The following is a 22,422-nucleotide window of genomic DNA, read 5'->3' as shown; positions in this document are numbered from 1 at the left end:
GGTAGTTTGTGAGCCAGATTAGGAGAGAGCGGATTACACGCACCCAGCGGTGAGGGCTCTTTGACAGCTATCTGGTTACCCCCCCAGCCGAGGTAACAATCCCTCCTGTCAGGAGGCAGACAGGGTCTCTCTCCGAATCCCCACTCTCCCTCCCCCATCAGTACTTTTCCACTCACTCATCACACAACACTGGGAAAAGACAATGGCCTAGAATGTTGCCATTTTGAAGGGGAGGATGTCAGATGTCAGTTTTAGCGTGTGACCCAACACACAATACAACTTCAGGTCTGTGTCGATTACTCTGACCTCTCTGTGGTCATACAAACTCTAACTCTCACTGGCTTCTCTCTGGGATCTAGCTTATAGTGCACTCTACTGGATAAAAAAGGAAATTACATGAGTACTGTTGTTTCATCTATTCCACTTTAGTAATGTGCATGAACAGAACACATTGGATAGGTAAAAGACTTCCATTAATCTAAACTGAAATTCTTATGATTATCTTCTGAAGAAACAATCAACAAATAAACTCATTTATTGAATTAATAGAACTTGTAGCCTATGGGGAGCCAATGTAGCACAATAATAAAGAGGTAGTATAAAACTGTCGGCATTAAAACATTTATGATCTGAACAATGCTTAGTAAATTATTAAACCGAAACACAGCAGGAAGTCTCACTCATGAAATTCAAAGTCAGCATTACCTTCTCTGGAGAGAACTCCACACTTCTAAGAGTCTGTCTTTTGAAGTAAACCGCAAGAACACTTAAAAGGACAGCAATCCCACTTTATGCAATCTGCTACACCTGAAACCCTTTTTCTTGTTTTACTGCTTGTCTTTCAGTGACAGGCTCTATATGAGAGCAGTGACTTTAGGCAGAGGAGTGAGATTGTCCAGCCCCCAGCATACTGTAAGCACCACAGCAGAGCAGAATAGAGAGTGAACACTCCAAAGGGCGTGAGGAGAGATCTCACAAACACCACATACAGTAGCTCAATCCCACCCAACCCACTTGGACAAAGTCCCTCAGGGGCTGTAGAGGGGTGATGGGCAATACTGATAGCTCTGTCGGTGCTTTATCGCCATAACACCATAACATGCTGGGAGAGGTGAAGAGACCCATGAGGAAAGAGAAACAAGTGTCCCAACCAGGAGACTTTCCCAACCACTTTCACAAAACCCTCCCCACCCCCTCCCCCAATAAAAGCCCAGCTGAGAACTGTCAATTATTCTAATGCAACACAAGCCAGAAACGGCTTAAAATAATAATCAGATGTGGTAATACTGAGCGTCACCAGCTGTTTGCAGGGCCTCAGTAGTGCCACCCATTATCATAGTCCGCTGCTTACTATTGCTTACTGCTACTGCTAAAGTCTTATAGAAACAGTCATTTGGAAATCTATCCCATACTGTTCTCATATGGGTGGGAACATATGAATGATAACCACAGGTGTGTGGCAGGTGTGGCTACTACAGCAACATGAAAGGGCTTACAGCATTTACTTCACTGGAAGGCTCTGTTAGCCTGGTATCACCAGATATCACCAGATTGCGTTGCCTGATTTTGTACGTTTGCAGGTGGCACTACAGTCTTACCACTGCCACTTTCAATTTCAAAACGAACATCATCCCCTCTCATCACTGATTTGGCCACTATCCTTGTGGCTGAGGGAAACGGAAACGCATTGAGAGGAGCCAGAATAGTATCTCAGTGAATTGAAAATGAGCTGATATACAGGCAGGCGGGGCCACACTAGGGCTCTGTACCAAAGTAGAAAATTATGTCAGCTGAGGAAAACGGTAGGTGAAAATGCATTCAATGCCAGATGAGGTCACAGCAGCTCTAGATATCTGGGTCATTGTGGGACACTAAGCCTCCACTGCTTCTGATGAGCCTGTATTAACTTAACCTGATCTACAGTACCCTTTCCTTATCTGGGCTGTGCTAAACAATGATGAGCTTAACCGTGTAAATGGTTGATGTTTAGATTCTGTTGTTGCAGGCAGCTCACTGCGCCGGGATTAGTGTGTGCTTCACCTCACTGTGTGTTCACTGTGTGCTGAGTGTGTTTCACTAATTCACAGATTGGGATAAATGCAGAGACCAAATTTCCCTCACGGGATCAAAAGAGTATATATACTAATATACTTGTACTATACTTCTGGCCACGATGTCATAAGCTGGTTCATAGAAATTGTTTTCAACTTCACTTGGAGAAGAAAATACACACTGGTTGCTGGGTTTGCAAATAGTATGAGTCAGCAATTCCTAACGAGGTAAGACATGCTACATATTAACATTTGGTGGTCACAGACCACAATACTATGCTTGCTTCACTGCCACCCTAGTGTCTAGCCCAATGTATAATTTCAGTTATCAAAGAACCAGTTTATTCATCGCGTCGAGGCCCATGCCTCCTACACTGTGCTATGTGCAAAGTTATGGCTTTCCATGGGCTGAGCAGCACAGTTCCCCAAAGAGCTGTATTTCTCAGCTCTTCCTCTCCAGTCCCTCTCCACCCCTCTCTTCTCCTCTGCTCTCCTCACTGCTCTGTTCGCCTGTGTGCGTTCAGCGGAGCGGTTAATTGAGAGGCCTGAGATGGCAGCTGTGTGGGAGGCGAGCCTCTAAGTTATTTATTACTGCGGCACACGCCACTCCTGGCAGGAGAGACCCGGAGCATCTCCCGCTCATATTAACCCATTTACTCCTAAAATGCCTGCTAAAAACGCCTATAGAATGGCATTCTAGACTAAATAACCTTATTTCCTGAGGGTTGTCTGAAAAAATACTAAGAATTGTCAACGTCTACCAAAACCTTAATATCTAAGCCTCTGTACACCTAGAAACATGAAATAAAAAGCATGCTGTGCTACGCAGCAACCAGCGGGAGATTCAATGTTGCGCTATGCAGCAACCGGCGGGAGATAGAATATTGCGTCGTTCAGCATCCAGCGGGAATGGGCTGGGAGCAGAGCCCCTACACCAAAACTACTCAAGCTTGGGGACAGCTGGCCTCGTCCTGTTTACCATCAGTCAGGCTAGTTATCTCCAACTAGATGCACCAGCTACTGTACTGTATATTAAAGTGTTCAGTCTAGGTTAAAGTTGTCGGTCTACTTCCATCCAGTTTAAGATGGAGTGGTCTGTCCTCACAGTTTATGCTGAAGCTTTCTGCTGCTCACACTGAAGCCTTTGTCAGCCTTTCTTCCATTTGGCCTGAAACTGTCTGTCTTTTCTCCATGTAGAGCAGACAGTTTCTCTACGTCAACTATGTCAACGTGTTTCACACAGTTTGAGCCTGTTCAAACTGATGCTCTAGTGTATTCGCACTCCATGGCAGTAGCAGCAGGTGAATGTTTACTCGAGGTGTCTAAATGTGAGCTTTGAGGCCTGACACTGCAGCCTCGGCTTGTTCTCAGCTCTGTTCTAGAACACTTGAGAGTGCAGAGCTTAGATGGCACCCTGTTTGTGGTGATCCGAATAGTCTTGACTGTGACTTGTTTTGGGTTTTGTTTGGATTTTTTTTTCTCTCTGTTTACTGGAGACTAGAAGCCTGCAGTACTGCAGCTCATGACCTGTCCTCACCATTAAAAGATACTCGAGATGAGAAACGAGCCTCTGCCACAGGCTGGCCAGAGGTACTTTTAGATGAAACTTGGCCCTCCTCCGGAGACCAGACTCAATGGAAGGACTGATCGGGTTTCAGCGAGAGCCATCATTTGCAAGGACAGCTCACTGTTACATGGTTGGTTTAACCCATCGTCATGTGCTCTGAGTCTGATAAATTTATATGGTGTTTGTAATGCATGTTTAAATGCCAACGTAAAGCATAAGAAAACTGAGTCATGACTGTGTCTCTCAGTACAACATTTTGAAGAGAGACGTGACATTTGGCTATTTATTTTTTTGCTATTAAAATGTATTTAATCTTATTTACTGTAGATATACACCATTGGCTGGATGATGGATGGATGGGTAGTCACCAGCTGGTTTGTTCAATTTCCAGGAAAAACTGAAAAACTGAACTGAAATATTTCTGAATTTAGACCTTATAAACCGTCCATGGATAGCAACAGTAAGGTATCTGATATAACAATATAAAAAAATAATAATGTAATATATTTCTTTTTTAAAGTTTCCTTATACAATATAAAACAGATCAAAACACAAATGGGATTACTACCCCATAATGTTTGTGTGGCATTTAAACAACCCTTATTAGTGGTTGTGATTGCCCTGCCTTGGCAGGGAGCCCCAATGACACATTCCCTTTGATGATTAACACTTCAGAGCATCTTTAGGCAGCACCTCCACCTTCTCCTCCAAGCTCACACCAGCCCACGCCAGAGTATCCACCCACCACCACGCACCAATAGCAGCTCAGACTGGACCTCACAGAGGCAACACACAAGTACACAATGTCCTTCTCCCTGACTCATCAATAAAATGAAATATATGGACTTAAGACGTATTATGGATTAACAGTGCTTGTGACTTAACTAGCAAAGACCTGTGTTAATAAATAGGGCATAGGACCATTATGACAATGTGGTCCTAAGTTAAACTAGTACAGCATTTTGCTCTAGGCAGAAAAGAAAACTTTCCGTGGCGTAGGACATTTCTAGAGAAACTTCAGGGGTACAAAAGCAGTACACAAACACAGGACTCCTGCCAACGCAGCTCTACCAATCTAAGCCAGAGTTTCCCTCTGCCGACATCAAGCTCCCTCCCCACCAGCATCTGCTTTCATCAGGGATCTGCTCCGCTCCCACACTCTCCTTCACCCGTCCTCTAGCCGTGGGATGCTCTGCCTCTCCCACTCACTCTCTCTCTTTCACACACTCTCTATCTGCCTCTCTCTCCCACCATCCCATGCTGGTCCGTCCATCTCTCTCTCTCTCTCTCTCTCCTCCACCCGTCCTCCAGCCGCGGGATGCTCTGCCTCTCCCACTCACTCTCTCTCTCTTTCTCTCTCACACACTCTCTATCTGCCTCTCTCTCCCACCATCCCATGCTGGTCCGTCCATCTCTCTCTCTCTCACTCTCACTCACCGGGGCTGGTGTTGCTCTGTAAGCTGCCCCGCTTGCGGACGGGCGATTTGGTCTTGCTCTTCCCCGAGGCCGGGGAGTCGCTCCCGGAGGCAGACATGTTCCCGCTGGTACTGTGCCGGCCGGCGCCTAGAGAGCCACTGCTGCAGAACGAGCGGCACAGGGATGGGCAGAGGGGAGGAGGAAAAAGAGGAGGAGGAAGAGGGGGACGAGGAGGAGGAGCGGAGCTAACGCACAGGCTGCTGAGGAGGCTGAGACCAAGTCGGTGCCCAGGGGGACTCTTATTGCAGCGGAAAAGGCCAGGCCACTGCTGCTGCTGCCGATGATGATGATGATGTGTGTGCTTCTGGTGCTGCTGCTGTTGCTGATGCGCTTCTGTAGAGGAGCCTCCACATTGCTGACTCCTCCTCCCTGCCTTCATCGTCATCAGCTCAAGTATTGGACAGGCTGAGGAGGAGGAGGAGGAGGTGGAGGTGGAGGAGGAGTGGAGAGGAGGCGGGAGTGGGGGGCAGGACAGCCCACGGATTCCCCCGGACGCCCCACGAGCCAGCCTCCCTGGTTGCCACAGCAACAACGACCCAAGCTGCCGTGGGGCAAGGTGGATGGCGCTAACAGAGGCCAAGGGCAGCATGACCACTTTGGGGGAAAGAGTAGCCTTCAGCTGGGGGAGAGAGGAGCAGCTGCTGGCTAACAGCCCCCAGGGCAGCCCACAACCCCGGCAGCCATAACAGCAGCAGAGAGACTCAGGTCACCAGCAGGTCACAGCTAATCCAGGGGGTGGAATCAATACACGCAAACGAAAAAAAAAGCACGCCAAGGAGAAAGGAGCGCTTGCCTGAACCAGAACCAGAGTGGAAAATGTGAGCAAATGGAACACAAAGCAAAAGGAGGCAGAAGACGCGCCGTGTCAGGAGATAAAGCTGGAACGTCTTTGTGGAGGAACAAAGCTTTGCAGTGAGCAGCGTTACCGACTTAAGCAGACTAGCCTAGTGCACAATCTGCTTTCCTGGAAAATCTCCCCTGAGAGCGAGAGAGAGAGAGAGAGAGAGAGAGAGTGAGAGACAAAGTCAGAGAGAGAGAGAGAGAGAGAGAGAGAATAAGGCGGGCAGAGTGGAGTGGGGCAGACTGGCATGGGCTCGCTGTCACGCTCCATGCCTGACATTCCGGTTTAAAAATAAAGAGGAGATGTAGAGCACCACCACAGTGAAAGGCACAGTCACTCAGCAGTGGAGAGCCTCTCCCGCGCTTGCATGTCCACCCCACCCACCAGCCCCACCCCCCTGCCCCAGTACAATGCTCTGATATCCCATGTCAGCAGACTGTCACCACTGTCACAAATCATCAACGGAGAGGAGACCCAAGTGCCATTACAAATGAGGCACGGGCCAAGTACTTACCTTGGCTAATTAGGCACGACCATTCATGGTACTGGGCATGAGATGACAAATACAGAGAAGACAAGGGGTGGGGTGGGGGTGGAAGCACTAACATGGCAGGGGAGGAGTGGGCAGAGTCAGAGTCAATAACCATGTAACCCCTTGCGTGGAACACTCCGGAAGCCTCTAAAGCCATCCTGGATATCTGCCAGATTGTGTTCTTTTAAAGTGTGTTTATGTGGACCACAGTGCGACTGACACTCAGAAACTATTTTCCACCTCAACCCTCTACCTACTCCTCCAGTTACCAGCCTCACAGCTGACACTTTGCTTCATTCTTCACTGACAAAGTGGCTGTTATCAGTAGTCTCATTAAATCACTTGCCAACAAAGTGCTGGGTCTGCTCACACCTACTTAATTGCTCTCATAAAGGTTTATGTTACCCCTGCTGCTTTCTTCCAAGGAACACTGTTTGGCACTGCTATCAAGGGTTTCCAGAGCAGGGGGCGTCCCTCTCTATCAGCAAGAAGCCCTTGAAGACCCAACTCTCCTACCACTCTCCTAACAAAACAACACACCTTCCATGCACTTACCATGCACTTCCTTTCTTCTACCTCCTACTCGTTCTACCACTATCTCCTTTGATTACACATTAAGTACTTAAACTTCTGCACTCTAATCCTCTGGTAGTCTAAAAGTTTAATAAAGTAGTAGTTATCGCTACCCTTAGGTCGCCTTTGCATTACAGCTTGTTAATCCTCATTTTGTAAGTCACTTTGGATAAAGTGTCTGCTAAATGAATAAATGTAAATGTAAGACCATGCCCTGTGAGGTGTAAACAGTTACAAGTGGCTTTGTGTAACCTTTGGCACCAAAAGCGCTGGAGAGTGGAGAGCTCTTTTAGTGGTTGAGAAGGGTGACAGGAAGACCCAAGCAGAAAGACATCATATAAAATGGCTGGTCAGATTCTATTTTCTAACCACAACACAGCTGATTATTTACATTTACAATACTATTTTGTATTAGACGTTTTCAGAAATATTATGTCTAAGTATGTAAATGAGCCATTATCTAATGACAGATGCAATAATTTTAATACATTTCAAGTAGAGAAATCTGAACATTGAGTAAAGTTATTTTCAAAATTCTTTTTTCCTTAACTTTCCATACTATAGATCACAAATTATATATGGAAAAACCTCATCTTATTGAGAAGGGAAAACCCAGGCTAGTTCAAAGTTGTGAAAATGGCAAAAATAGATTTTTGGCTGTTGGTTTATTTAAAATACCCAAATTCAAAATGCCCACTGTAATAACATTTAGATAGATAGATAGATAGATAGATAGATAGATAGATACTTTATTGGTCCCTCAGGGGAAATTCAAATTCATATGTGCAAAATAAAAAACTAAAAGATGAATTTTGAACCTGACTTTATCCAGTGTTGTTTCTTTGCATATTAGTCAAAGTTTTTAGCCTATTCACTGTAAGATATCCCTCCATAGACATACAATGGACCTGCACATAAAGCTACACCAAATGCAATGCTATCACATATTTTTTTAATTCTAGAGTGGTATAGGCTACCTTGTCAAAAATCACTATGAGATGTATTCCCTTTGAATGGTACCGATTGACCAAAAATTAGGGGGACTGGCTCAAGGACTAAGAGGGATAATTAATAACCAGCTTTGTGAACAAACATTATCGGCCATCATCACTGGGAGTTGTTGCGTGGTGAATGGTGAGCACCATCTAGTGGCTGTGAAGACACATTTCAAATAGCAGCAATTTGTCTTTTTCAGGCATGGGAAAAGTGACAGATAACCACACCTATCCATTTCAATGGCTGATACCATCCCCACTTCCTTTTTCCCGCCATCTCACTGAACTTATGTTCAACAGATAGTTGATGAACAAGGAGCAAAGTACAACCCTACCTTGTGAGAGCCCCAGACGTTCTGGAATACTTCCAAAAAATGATCTGATACTAAATGTGAGCTTGCAACAGCATTCCAGTGAATATGACACAGTTTTCACATTTTTTGGAACTCACTCTCACATTTTTTGGAACTCACTCTCACACAACACTATCTGTGACCAGTGCGTGTGTGAGCAAATCATTTCCCCCCAAGGCAAAATAGCTGCTTGTGCTTTACATACATTCCCCAGCTTTACCCAAACTGCGTCCACTGTTGGTCTCTTTTGCTCAGTCTTGGAAATGTTTTAGGGCTGGCCTAATGCACACTCTGATATGGCCATGCAAAGCCCTTACTGAGAAAGATGGCAAAACACTAATACATCACGTCAGCACCTACAATGTAAGCACCTGTGTTGTTGGCCTATTAAAAAAAAAACTGTAGGCGATGCATTTAAATACTGGCAGCTATTCTAAACTCGCAAAGACGGAAATCAAATACACTTATACTTCAGATAGCCAACGTTTTAAAATGTATTTCATAGTTGGCTTAGATTAAAGAAATTGCAGTGATAGGCTACTGCAATGTTAACTTAAAATGTAAGAAGACAGATTCGCTGTCGCATCTTCACCGAAAAGCTTTTAACATCAAACCAACAGGCCAATAATGCATAGCTGGTTAATGTTAGTCACGTTATGATTAGGCCTACTGCTTATGAAATTCGCACCGACATCTTTGACAAGGATGTCAACAACTTTGAAGTAAAACTTTGCTAACTTTGGCTAACGTACGACTAACGTTTTCATGACTTTGCTGTCTGCTTACGTTTTGTTGAATAAGTTAAATTTGTCCTTTGCCTTCTATAACAAACGTCACTATTAATTCATTCATGTTGGAAAGTTATAGTAAACTTCAAACCGTTTGCCAAAATGTACCCACCTGCCATTGTTCAAATGATGACAGCCACTCGTCAAAGGATCTGAAACTGCTTGAGTGAGCAACAAAAATGGATAACGTAACGCAGCTAATATAACGGTAAATAACTTTTAGAAAGTTAACTGGTAGAGGGTAACGACTACTGTCTACTAGTTTTATTAGCAGTTAACATCAGTTTCGTGGTTTACTTCATGTAAGTGTCCGTAATTCTGATGAACGAGAATGTTATGGCCTTTACTTTTGTAGCCCACGTCTTTTTACGTCAATTACTAGATGCAACTTTTCTATGTGTCCAAGATCACTAATCTAAACACTTCCGAGAGGCTACTGGGCCTCTCAACTCGCCGCGAGAAAGAGGAATCTATGATTTAGATATCAGCGTACGCAGTAGTCTAATATGCTTAAATTCAGCGCAGCCATGAAGGTAAAAACAAGCGTGTGTGTGTGTGTGTGTGTGTGTGTGTTTTTGTTGGTTTTGTTTTTTGCTTTTTTACGGAAGCGTATTGCTGCCACACTAAAATAAATAAAAAGGCTCAGTATTATGTAATTACGTGAAAAGTTTCTTGTTATAACAATATATTTTTCATGTCTTAACAAGATATTTATCACGTTATTTCCATGAAATTATCACGTTATTTCATGATAATGATATTTTCACATTATAACGTGAAAATATCATGTTATTTCAAGATATGATTGCAAGATATTTATCACGTTTTTACATGAAAATATCACGTTATTTCAAAATAACGAAACTAAACGAAACAAGGCCACGAGAGCTCATGGCTGGCATAAATGATAATCGTGTCTGAACTTGCACCCTGACTGCTATTAGGCCTACACAGTGCTGCTTGATGAGTGTTTTTGTGCATGTGTGTAGGCTGTATGTGTGTGTAGGATACGTGGTCAATTCCCAGCTGACTGAGGAGCAGCGAAGAGGGATGTGTGTGTATCGGCAGAGAGCCGCTGAAAAGAAGGCCGATAGAGAGGTTCTGTGCAGGATAGCACAGCCTGATAGTTCTGCTTTATCTTATTATCAACACAATAAAAAAAACTTTCGATAACTTGGCGCAAGAGGGATAAAGGGCTTTGATAAATATGCGAATCTTCACGTAATGTGGGTGAATGTATAGAGCGCTCTGGCTCGGTAGCCTGCATGTCAGGTCAGCGCTGTCATTTCTAAGGCTGTGGGGAAGGGACACGGGGACTGAGTAGTGAAGCGCTGCAGTCGCACAGTGCAGGCTGCTGGAGAGCACAGCAAAGAAAATATTCAAACAGCAATAGCATGCGCTTTTTGAGATCACACTTAATCAGGCTGACCCCACCAGGAATCCTCCCGACTCTCCCGATTGCCACTTCGCTAGGCTAGCCTACTGCACACAGGTGCAGAATATTCTGGTCAATGCTTGGGTGTTCGCATATAATAGGCTATAGGCCTATAACAATATCATCCACCGTGTTCAATAATGAGAATGTCTTAAACCGAGCTTAAAATAGAATTGGATTGAGTCATGTAAACGAGCATATCCTATTCTTGCCTCTCGTTTCGTTTAGTTTCATTATCTTGAATAACGCGATAATTTCATGTAATAACGTGATATATATCTTGTAAAAACTTAAAAATATCATATCTTGAAATAACATGGTAGGCTATCATGAAATAGCGGGATAATTTCATGTAATAACGTGATACATATGTTGTTAAAACATGAAAAAGATATTGTTATAACAAGAAACTTTTCACGTAATTACATAATACTGAGCCTTTTTATTTATTTTAGTGTGGCAGCAATACGCTTCCGTACTTCCGTACTTTTTTAACAGAAAGTCCCTTGAACATTTCTTCTAAGGCTTGGAAAACAGAATGGAACAGCAACAACCGACACAGACCTATATTAGGAAATAGGTTGCATATTGGGAAAAACTCCCTCTCTGCTATAGGCCTATCTGTTGAATTACACAACTGATGTAAAAATTGCATGCATTGAAGGTTGATGATTATCAGTGTTGACAGTGTTGTGATATGTTTAAGAGCAGGGTGTTGTTGAAATACATCAGTGATGTTATTAAAGTAGCCTAGTCCATAATAATGTTAACTCAACAGGTCTAAATCAACCAAAACAAGACACTAAACTAGGCCTATCCCCAAAGTAATATTGGGTAGCCTAGTGGTGGTGACAGCAGGCCATTTGATTTAAAATGTGCATCATAAAGTTGGATGGAAACCCAGCTGATGGCCTAGGAAAGCTCTTTAAGATGTAGGCTAGTTCCTACGTCAGTTCAGATTATGGGATTCCCTTGCCTTTGTTGCTGTCAGTCAAAGATAATTGTTGAGGAACCCCACCTTAACTGTGTTTAATCTCATGTAGTGCCTTGACGTCCAAATATTATGCAATATATTCATGCTATTAACCTACTCCAGGAGCTTTCAACTACGTCCAATGGGACATACTGACCTCATCATGCCTGTTCTATGCTACTTGTGAGTGCCCCACTGTGTGTGCTGCCTCCATAGTGTTTTGAAGTGTCACTTAAGAAGATGTTTAAAGATGAGAAAGAGGTCGGATATAGTGAGGAAATGTGTAGGCTATAACATATAGGCTTAGATTTTGACACAGCATAGACTAAACCACATGTTCCTTTCTCTGCTTTTACCTCATAGGCCTAATCAAAGATAGCCTACACTTAGACAAAGATAATTGCAAACTATTCTGGCAATGTCTCGTTTCATAACTTAATTGCATTTTTATCCATTTTCATCATAATATTATTATGAGTATGAAATGTATTCTATTTTGCACGCTAAAATCTGATTAATCACAAGTAAATACAAGAAAGAATGGGAACATAAGTTGGATAATTATTATATTCTTAGTTTTCATTTCCCTGTATATCCTGCTGGTGACCTCAGTGAGAAGTAACCTACCTTTCAGCCAGCAGACATTGGCAGTACTTTAATTATATGTATTTTAAATATGTATTTAATTACTTTAACATATTTTCTAATTTGTATTTTGCAGGATTGGAATAAATCTAGTTTGTAGCAAAATACTTTGGGAATTGTAAGGGATTGAATGTAGAGTATTTCAAATACATAAATACTGTCATCAATACTGTAAAATCTGTCATTTTTTCTCTAATAAGCCAAAAATTAATTAAATATACTACCTATAACCATGACAATAAGCTATGCTTATCATAGTCTGGCAGCCAAAGGTCAGAATCTTGGTGAACCTGGTTTTGGCGGTTAAAGTTTTTTTTTTCTTTGCTGTTTCTTGTTGCCTAGGGGTTACCCCATAAGAAATAGGGAGGGTGCCCGATGATATCCCTTGGGCAATTCCCTATATCAGCTCTAAAGTTGACCTAAGTAGCGATTTGTCCATAAAAATATTAATTTCATTACCCTTTTGGAAGGACAGCATAAAATGTAAACCCATTTTTCCTTTTTCTTGCAGTAGTATGCCACGTTGTGACCATTGTGTTAGATCCGACTTTTCCTCTTTTACGATCCCTTCTGGACATATCTGAAGTTGGAAAAAATGAAAAGAAAACTCAACTGAGGGAGCCAAAATGGTCAACATGGGTTGTAAACCTAATTTCTTTGTCTGTTGAAAACTAAAGTAACTAACTTCAGGAGCTTGAATTGTCAGGTGTGTCAAGTGCAACAAGACTAAAATGTGAAAACAATACAGATAAGACACTGAGGGATAACATTAGGACATGGACCCCAATGACCTTTGACCTGAGTACTTAATAGCTGATGTTCATTCTCACTACAGGACAGTATTAAAAATTAATGGATTTGACGTGAGGATTTATGCAAGGGATAACATCAGCCAAGGTATGCAGAAATAATGGAGAAGACAGACACAAAGACCTCCCCGATGCGAAAAGAGTTTTCTCCACCAAGTTAATAAATTCTGTATATCGGGACACCTTACAGGATGTTATTCTGATTGTCCCTCCCCCATGTTGCCAGTCATATATGTAGGCAATAGGCATGCATTGATAGAACAAAAAGGATAGAATTGATAGACAGGCCAACAGCAGTAAAAAGATGCACATTGGTGGATTGCAATGTCCTGACAAACGTCAGAGTTTCATGAATAGACATCAATGCTGTGTGGGAGGGAATTGGTCCGTGCGTCAGAGGTTATTATGGAGTAGTGTTTACCTGCATGCACCTCTTTCTCTCAGCTCAAACCATCGTGTCACAGATCTGATGTGATCCCTCCCACTTCCACCTACGCTCACCTTTAGGATAACAGCTTCCCCCCTTGTTACCGGGACTTACTGAGATTTCTGCTTGGGCCAAGCAGTGACAGTCACAGAGGACAGCTGACAGAAACAGAAGACAGAAAGAGGGACTCTAAAGAGTAAACCATGGCTGAACCTAAGACTCTAAAATTTCTGCTGCTGGGTAAGAAGCCACATCTGGTCTAAAATATAAAAATATTTACCTAATGCCTTGAGAATTTGGGTTTTTGAAACTTACACTAGTGTTTTCCTAATGTTTATAGGTTCCCTCACGGGATCAAAAGAGTATATACTTATAGGCAACCTGACTGGTGTAATGCACTGAGGGAGGTCAGAATGGAATGTTTCTACAAAAAGATGTTGTGATGCAGTGAGTTGAATAGCGTTTGGTGATCAGCTCTATTTTAGTGTGTGAGACAGTCATCTGATCTCTTGAGCTATAGACTTACTTTGGATAGTGCAAGGCACAATATAACGAGTGTTCATCTGTGAAGACATTGTTAATGTTGTAAAAGAAAGATACTCAATGGTATTGGGAGATTTGGGGGTATTAGGGAGGACATAAATAATTGAATACTGCCTTTGTAATCACATATCAATTACAACAAATTATATTGTATGCATGACTATGACTGCAATACTGTACTGCAAAAGGCTTGAAATGTCTTTTCACATCTGAGTTAAGGTAATGTATACATGGATGCATGTGCATTTAAAGCTTATAAGAAGGACACACAGAGGACACATACACTGAGAGTGTGCTTTTAATAGAGCCATCATAAACAAATAAACAAATCAATAGATACTGTTTATATGCAGTACTCTGCATATAAACAGCAAAGATGGCATACATCCACCAGCATTTAATTTCTTTTTGGAGAGAGATTTCATTTGCATGGAATGATTTCATTTGCATGGATATCTTTGTTTATGTTTAGTTACACTATACATTGTTGTATTTATATTTCTTTTTGATAACACATGAAGTGATCAAATTAACTTGATGAGTCACCAACAACTGAGATAAAGAACCAAAGGTCCAGTGTCTCTCTCAGTTTGTATCATTCAAATGTCAACTAGAATATAACAATTATGTTTCATTTTGCATATGAACAATAGCTCATGTTTTATAAACAACTCTTACCTCAACAATAACCACAACATCTTATGAAGACAGATGAAAAAAAGTTGTCTACAAAATAGAGAGCGCAGATAAGGGTGAAATCTGAAATTATACTCTAGCAGTTTACTATCCAATCTAAATCCTTTAATTGATCCTGTGATGTTTCTTATTTCGGAAAGTAATCTCCAATCCTTTTCGGCAGTCTGGAGAGTAGACAGCTTGCTAAGCTGCCCCAATAATTCCCTGTAGTTAGTGAGAGAGCAGAGGAGATTGCACCTCTGACACAGAGGTTACAGGTTACTAACAGGAGAGTATTACTACCGAGTCTCTGTGGGTTCACCCAACTCCACACTGCAGACCCCTCCACAACAGATGGGTGCCTGTCAACACACAATGATGATGGCTTATGCCAAAACGTGTTTGTGTTAGCGGATATGGTCCAATAAAATAGCATTATAAGAAAATGCTTATTAACTGGAACCCGAAGTTGTTGTGTTTTTGGTAGTTGAGCGCTCCTGCTTCTCCACTTGCCTGACTTCCAGTCCAAGTGACACAACAATGCGTAATATTATCAGTAGATCATCTCAAGTGCCAGTTCAGATCAACGCCAGGTTGGAGCATGGCTCCCTTGCAGGGTTTAGCCTGCTTGTAGCCTATAAGGATCACTGTAAGCCCATTATATAATAAGCCTCTTATTGTAACCTGCTATACAGAAACTCAGAGATAATTATGGGCTCTCTTTTTTTCCTGGAAACATGTCCTCAGTAATCTTGTTGACAGGTACAGTGAGAAGAGCACACAGCAAAATGTAAATGAGAATATTATAAAGGCATTTTATGTGTGAACTTTTAGCAGTCCATTATGACTGACCACTGCACTGGACCTGTGTCTGTGTCCGCGCAGGAAATACTCTAGTGTGTGGGTTTCTAATGAGAGTGCCATTTCAGGTTTCAAGCTGAGCAGTGATCCAATTATCTCAGTAATCTACCTATGTGAAACACCCAGCAAGTCTGAGGCCAATATGGCACACTCTCACGAAGCTCCTCTACTGTCTTGCCAACTAAAAAGGTTCTAACCCACAAATTGTCAGCTCCCTTTTGCTAACTACTTTCTTTGACTCAGGGCACTGCAAAATGATTATGTAATGGCTTAGGATGAGCAGCCACCTCAAATGCTCAGTGTCACCTGAGAACGTGGCAGGCAGTAAGCTCTGTCAATTATGCTACCAACTGTACAGTAAGTGCACCATGTGTGTGTTCCCACAGGTGCCAATGAGGCAGGCAAGACCACCTTGGCTAAGCAGATGAAGTGAGTCAACTGAAAACTCATGCAGTCATTGTAATGTACTCTAAACATACCGGATAAAGACCATGACTTATTTGGCCTCAAGTTTTACTTGCCATGGTTTTGTTTCAGAATACTACACCTTGGCGCCTACACTGACGAGGAAAGGCTGGACTATAGACCCACCATCTACAGCAACATCCTTCAGTTTTCTCTGACGGTCATTCAGAACATGGGCGCTCTGGAGATCAAGTTCGCATCACCCTCCGGAGAGGTCAGTCTCATCCACACTGCACTGGGCTAACACAGCTGTATGTCCAGGATGACAATAGCCAAACAGAACCAGAGGCACACACATGCATATGGGAAGATGACTTCATGAAGGCACACACACACACACACACACACACACACACACACACACACACACTTCTCCTTATTTTGGCTATAAAGACATGTGCTCTACAGTAGGTATTTCAGAACATGTAAAGAAATATACTAGAAGTGTAACCAGGAATCAGGAAGAGATTTCAAGGATCCTTTCCAGATAGCAGAAGGTCTAATCATCAGAGACTCAGCATGTCACATAGTTGATTCAACACGGCAACATAGACTACTGCATTTATAGTTTCCTGGTTTGGTGAACTTGTATGTATGTATGTATGTATATGTACAATGTATGTATACTGTATATACTCTTTTGATCCCGTGAGGGAAATTTGGTCTCTGCATTTATCCCAATCCGTGAATTAGTGAAACACACTCAGCACACAGTGAACACACAGAGAGGTGAAGCACACAGCAGTGAGCTGCCTGCAACAACAGCAGCGCTCGGGGAGCAGTGAGGGGTTAAGTGCTCAAGGGCACTTCAGCCGTGCCTACTGGTCGGGGTTCGAACCGGCAACCCTCCGGTTACAAGTCCGAAGCGCTAACACAGCTGCCCTTGTTGAACTTGTGGCCTTACAAATAAAATACAACTATATGATTTGATTTGGGAAGCTGTGGCTCAAGTGGCTGCAGTGTCTGTACCACATACTGGTCCAAATGCCCACAGGGACCCGGGTTCGAATCCAAGCGACGGTTATTTCCCCATCCCACCCCATCTCTCTCTCCCATTCGCTTCCTGTCACTCTTCACTGTCCTATCAGAAAGAAAAGAAAAGCCCCCAAATAAAAGAAATATATGATTTAAATTACTCATTCCTGCAAAGATTCTAAAATTATGTTTAGTGGGTCTTCAAAAAGATTTGACTAACCTAATTACCCACATGCCTTCTGGTAAAGATGTTCAATGTTTTGTGCTTTTGCTATGATTATTCTGCAGGCTGATTCTAAGAAGTTGGTGACCATGGCAGGGTCGACAGAGGAGGGAACAATGTCCGCAGATTTGGCTGCCCTCATTAAATCAGTGTGGGCAGACGCAGGAATCAAGGCCTGCTTTGAGCGTGCCAATATGTATGATATAAACGACCCTACATCTTAGTAAGTATCTGTGGACACACTATACCTCATTATGTGATAATATTGCAATATATGATTTGTATGTTGCCACAGAGGATTATGGGTAGTAGGGAGCATGAAGGATGCATTGATGCTGCCTTCAAAAATGACCGTTATTCGAGTAACTTTAAGATATCTTAGAAGGCAGCAAAAATACTTTTTTTCGGTTTCGAACTGCACTTGCTGGCACTTGCTTAATCGCCCCTATCTTCAGTTGAGATGTTGTGAACTGCACCAAATTTCATGTGTTTGATTAACCTGACATCCTCTGGGGGTATGCCAAGTTTCATGGAATTTCATCATTTTCATAAAATAAATGAATTTATATGTATATTTAGTGACTTTACACCCATCGGCCTGTAGATGGTGGTGTTGAGCGAAGGATTACTGGTAGAGGATGATGATGAGAGGAGCCACAAGGCAGGACTGTCTCACACACACTTTCTCTATCACAAACACACACACACACACACACACACACACACGCACACACACACATGCGTGCATACACACACACACACACACACAAGCACACACACTCACAGCCACACGCACAGACACACACGCATGCACACACACACATCCACATGCACAGACACACACACACACACACACATAAACACACGCACATTCTCTCAACATGCAAAACATTTTGCGATGACACCTCTAGGACTCCGTACAGCACAGCGAGCGGTGAGAAAATGTCGGAAATTACTAAAGCACGAAATACATATTTCGAGAGCTCAATTTAGGCCTACAACGGGGTCACGTTTTATTCATTCGAGGGCTCAATTAAAAGAAAACGTGCTCACGTTTTATTAATTTCAGGGCTCAATTAAAGAAAACGTGCTCACAAATGATCACAACCAGAAAAAATATCACTTAAAGTGAGCTCTCCCAGGGCTCCGTACTACGCACACACACATGCACACACACAAACACACACACAGGCACACACACACTCACATGCACGCACACACAGGCACACATGCACGCCACACACACACACACACACACACACACACACACACGTAAAGGCACGCATATACAAGCATACACGTACATCTAGTTTATAATCTATTTTACAATCTGTTGTTGCAGATTATTTTTAACCAAAATTGCTTAATATCCATTTGAAAAGATGTGATCAGTTCAGTATATTGCATGGGTCAACAGAGTATTGCATGGGTCAACAACACATCAACTAGGGGGAGCTGTGGTGCAGGACTCCAAATGCCCACGGGGATCTGGGTTTAATTCCAACCTGCAGTCATGTCCTCATCCATGCCAATCCCTCCCTCCAATTTGCTTCATGTCAATCTCTCCTCTCCATATACAATAAAGGCTCAAAGAGCAGAGTTTTAGAGAACACCTCCTAGTGATACTTGGGCACGTCCTAAGTGATGAGCCTGGGGTGTTTAAGGTCTTTTAAGTCCATTATGGATTCTGCTGAAAAGCCCTCATGGTGGCTGTGGATCCAGAGAGGGGATCCTTGGGTTGGAATCCTTGGACACAAGTCTGTGGTTGATCACCTCCAGCTGGATTGCACAAGTGAGAGTTTTCAAAACTCTGGGCTTTAAATCTTTTGCAGGAGAGATTGATTGGAAGCAAATGGGAGAGAGTGGATCAGGATATGGCCGCAGGTTGGAATTAAACCCGGCTCCACATAGGAACTTGGAATGTTGTGCCACAGCTTCCTCCAGTTGATGTATTTTTGACTAATGAAAAACACTCATATACTGAACTGATTTTAAAATGCATATCCATTTATTATGATCATTCATGATAAAATGCATAAAACAAACATTTTTTTAATAATCCGTAACACTTTTATTAATAAGAAGATACATGTTTTGGTTATTACATATTGTGCTACATACTTGCATTGCCTGCATTTTGCCTGCATTTTGTAATAACCCCCACAATATGTAATGATTAATTGCAAAATGAGGGATATTTTATTACAGATTGCATTCACGCTCTTCATTACAAAATGTGGACAATTATTATAAAATGCAGGTGCTATTAGAAAATAGAGTGAAAATACATAACATTTTACCCAGATTACATGAACACAGATGCAAACACAGTGCAGAGATGTATGTGCTAATGTTTATGCATCTGTTGCCAGCTTCATGGATGACCTGGAGAGAGTTTGTGAGCCCAATTACCTACCCACTGAAAAGGATGTGCTATACTCTCGGTTGGAGACCACTGGCACTTCAGAGGAGCAGTTCAACTACAAGGACCTGCTCATCAGGTGAGTGACTGGGGGGCAATCTTTCAAAACTACAGGCTGAGGCTCACAGAGGCCAAAAAGAACCCTGTTTTTTGTTTTTTTCATTTGAGATTTAATAAAGGGAGAATGCAAAAAAAGGGAGAGAAAAATGTTTCTCCGGCCAAGGCACTCCTTAATTAAAATGTCGATATTCAAAATGACACGTCCTTTGACCCACGCTTTTTAGGACATGTCATTTTGAATAAAGATATTTTAATTAAGGAGTGCCTTGGCCAGAGAAACTTTTTTCTCTTCCTTTATTTTGGACAAATTTTTACCTTGAACCAAAGAGCACCTGAACCTAAGAAGTCTAAACATTTTTGCGGATTAAGAGCACGCCATAATCTTCAAATCAAAAAGGGAGAATGCAATAATGAAATTAGGTGGATATTCAAAGCTATTTGCTCTGCATAGTGGTGGAACCTGAAATATTGCATGAAATAACTGTTTGTGTGTAAACAATGAGTAAGTGGGTGACATATGCAGGCTATACAGGTCTGGTATGCAGGTTGCCCATTTGTATTAATACATTTTGTTTTTTGTTTTTTTAGAACATCCTATTTAAGAAAGAAAAAACATTTTATTCATATTCTCATATGTGTTACAATTAAAACCACTACTATCGCAACCCTGGAACTGTGTCAATAGCACCACGAAGGCAAAGTGACTTCAAGGGGCCTCTCTATGTACTAACTCCTTGTGGTTTAACAGGCTTTTCGATGTGGGGGGCAAGCGTGAGGAGAGGAAAGGCTGGATCAAGAATTTCGAGGATGTGTCCTGCATAATCTTTGTTTCAGCTCTCAGTGCTTATGACCTGGTGCTGGTGGAGGATGACGAGATGGTGAGTGTATGGGACTAGGGAGAGTCTGTGTGCCTGGGCATCTGTGCATTTGTTTGGGCTGTGTAGATGTGCTATATCACCTGCCAATGATCTGTCAAAGCATCAAACATGACCAGAGTTGTCATGACAACAACTACTGATACAAATAGCCTTATAATAGTAATACTATATTATATTTATAAAAAATAATATAAAATCAAATATATTAAATAATCAGTCAATAAGTGCAGTTCAGATAAACTGCCACCATGTTTTCCCTGATGATGTTTCCTGGTGTTGACTCCTCCCTTTCCTGTCTCCATTAGAATCGCGTACACGAGAGCCTTCATCTGTTCAACAGCATCTGCAACCACAAGTTCTTTGCCACCACTACCATGGTGCTCTTCCTCAACAAGACAGACATCTTTAAGAACAAAATCAAGACATCTCCCCTTACCATTTGCTTCCCCAACTATACTGGTTTGTATTTTAACATTGAACAATACTTTTATTTGAAGGCATACATAGGTCAGCACTGGGCAGGTTGACTACTACAAGTTAAAGTAGAAACCTTTTGCGCCAGGAAAAACAAACTGATTGTATGTCCTCAGGTGGCGACAGTTATGAGCAGGGAACTGACTTCATCAAGAAGCAGTTTGAGGAGCTGAACCTGAAGAAGGGCGAAAAGGAAATCTACACCCACCTGACCTGTGCCGTTGACACACAGAATGTGGACTCAGCATTCAACACAGTTGTTGACACCGTTGTCAAAAACCTGAAGGCCTGTGGTCTGTACTAAACTATTCCAGCCATCAGAATGGGTGGCAGTCTATGTCCTGACCAGCTTTTCTAAAACTACTAAATGACCCTGAAAACATCTCGGCTTGTAAATCTTTAACCAAGAGAATTAACATGAGAGAAAGGCTTGGATTAACACATTTCCTTAGGCATACCATATATGACTAAGTGTGTCATATACAGTTTTATAATGCCTTGGGTGGCTCTATGAGCATGAGGAATAGATCTCTGTGTAATTGTGTAAATAATACCTATGCAATGCATTTCAAAAGAGCTATTCACATCTATATTCCCACTATTTGTTACATCAGCTTTTATTTCTGAAACCATCATTTATCCATTTATCCTCAGTTGTTCATCTCTTACAAAGAAAACATTTGCTGTATGAGGTTATGCTGTGATAGGTGACATTTTTGAAAAACTTTTTTGTTGATTAATGTATTTATTCAAATCATGTACAGAGCTAGCAGGCATTTCTGTGTTTTTTTGTTTGTGTTTCCAGAAAAGTGAGAAAATCTCACCAGTGTTGCATGTCATAGTTTATTATTTATTTACATAGTTTATTATTATTGTCATTAAATATAAAAAATGTACAAGATGTGTTTTTCATGAAATTGTGTGTTGTCATGTATCACAGTCACCAAACATGAAAATGAATGTTGCACCGCCAAAGAGTTGCTTTAACATGCTACTTTTTTGTCTTTGTTCAAAAGAAATAAGCTAATGCCCATTGGGCGTGGACTTTGAAATCCTTTAGATGGCATTTTAAAAATACGACATATTGATAAGCATCCCATCACACAGAAACACCTGCATCCAAAAGAACTTTGATGATAATGTGTGACAGTCTATTACAAGAACCATACAAACTCAATAGCACCTTTCATACACAGAATGCAGCTCAAAGGGCTTTACATTTGGAACATTTAGCCAAAACATTTAACACTAGAGAGGAAAATGATAATAATAATAATAATAATACATTTTGAGGCTAACGCAGCAAGTTGTTGCAGTAGTTTATGTATTGCTAACAAATGCTTACATAACCCTACAAACCGCAAGCTCTTGCTGTGGGCCC

General features: G+C 41.9%; 2 protein-coding genes and 1 long non-coding RNA gene across 6 annotated transcripts in view; 2 read left to right on the top strand and 1 right to left on the bottom strand.

Annotated features, from left to right (window-relative positions):
- Nucleotides 1-9,366, bottom strand: part of LOC125302077 (AMP deaminase 2-like) — a 50,543-nt gene extending 41,177 nt beyond the window's left edge. For 2 of the 3 annotated variants that reach the window (XM_048255041.1, XM_048255042.1), the window contains exon 1: nucleotides 5,056-5,958. In XM_048255041.1, coding sequence (XP_048110998.1) covers nucleotides 5,056-5,683 — 628 coding nt within the window. In that variant the 5' untranslated portion in view covers nucleotides 5,684-5,958. Of the gene's footprint in view, nucleotides 1-5,055; nucleotides 5,959-9,288 lie in introns of those variants that run through there. The other variant, XM_048255043.1, reaches the window with a different exon arrangement.
- LOC125302078 lies at nucleotides 9,298-13,210 on the top strand. Of its 2 annotated transcripts, XR_007194829.1 has the most exons (4): nucleotides 9,298-9,384; nucleotides 9,583-9,709; nucleotides 12,741-12,935; nucleotides 13,065-13,210. It is a non-coding gene; the product is annotated as an uncharacterized LOC125302078 (long non-coding RNA). The 2 variants fall into 2 exon arrangements; XR_007194830.1 differs by lacking the exon at nucleotides 9,583-9,709 and having other exon boundaries at nucleotides 9,304-9,384.
- Nucleotides 13,211-13,491: 281 nt separating this feature from the next.
- LOC125302149 (guanine nucleotide-binding protein G(t) subunit alpha-3-like) lies at nucleotides 13,492-21,958 on the top strand. The gene is made up of 8 exons (XM_048255181.1): nucleotides 13,492-13,705; nucleotides 15,931-15,973; nucleotides 16,082-16,223; nucleotides 17,273-17,430; nucleotides 19,580-19,708; nucleotides 20,438-20,567; nucleotides 20,873-21,026; nucleotides 21,158-21,958. The coding sequence occupies exons 1-8, from the start codon at nucleotides 13,669-13,671 to the stop codon at nucleotides 21,343-21,345; spliced, it is 981 nt and encodes a 326-aa protein (XP_048111138.1). The 5' UTR covers nucleotides 13,492-13,668; the 3' UTR covers nucleotides 21,346-21,958.
- The last annotated feature ends 464 nt before the right edge of the window (nucleotides 21,959-22,422 follow it).

Source organism: Alosa alosa, chromosome 10 (assembly GCF_017589495.1).
Source record: "Alosa alosa isolate M-15738 ecotype Scorff River chromosome 10, AALO_Geno_1.1, whole genome shotgun sequence".
NCBI classification, from domain to species: domain Eukaryota; kingdom Metazoa; phylum Chordata; class Actinopteri; order Clupeiformes; family Clupeidae; genus Alosa; species Alosa alosa.
This window is presented reverse-complemented; position numbering and strand designations above follow the sequence as displayed.

Excerpts from the sequence above, each read along its gene's own strand:
- LOC125302149 (XM_048255181.1), top strand. The coding sequence starts at position 13,669 with ATGGCTGAACCTAAGACTCTAAAATTTCTGCTGCTGG. Across the intron at positions 16,224-17,272 it reads TCGCATCACCCTCCGGAGAG|GCTGATTCTAAGAAGTTGGT; the intron begins GTCAGTCTCATC and ends ATTATTCTGCAG. Across the intron at positions 19,709-20,437 it reads TACAAGGACCTGCTCATCAG|GCTTTTCGATGTGGGGGGCA; the intron begins GTGAGTGACTGG and ends GTGGTTTAACAG.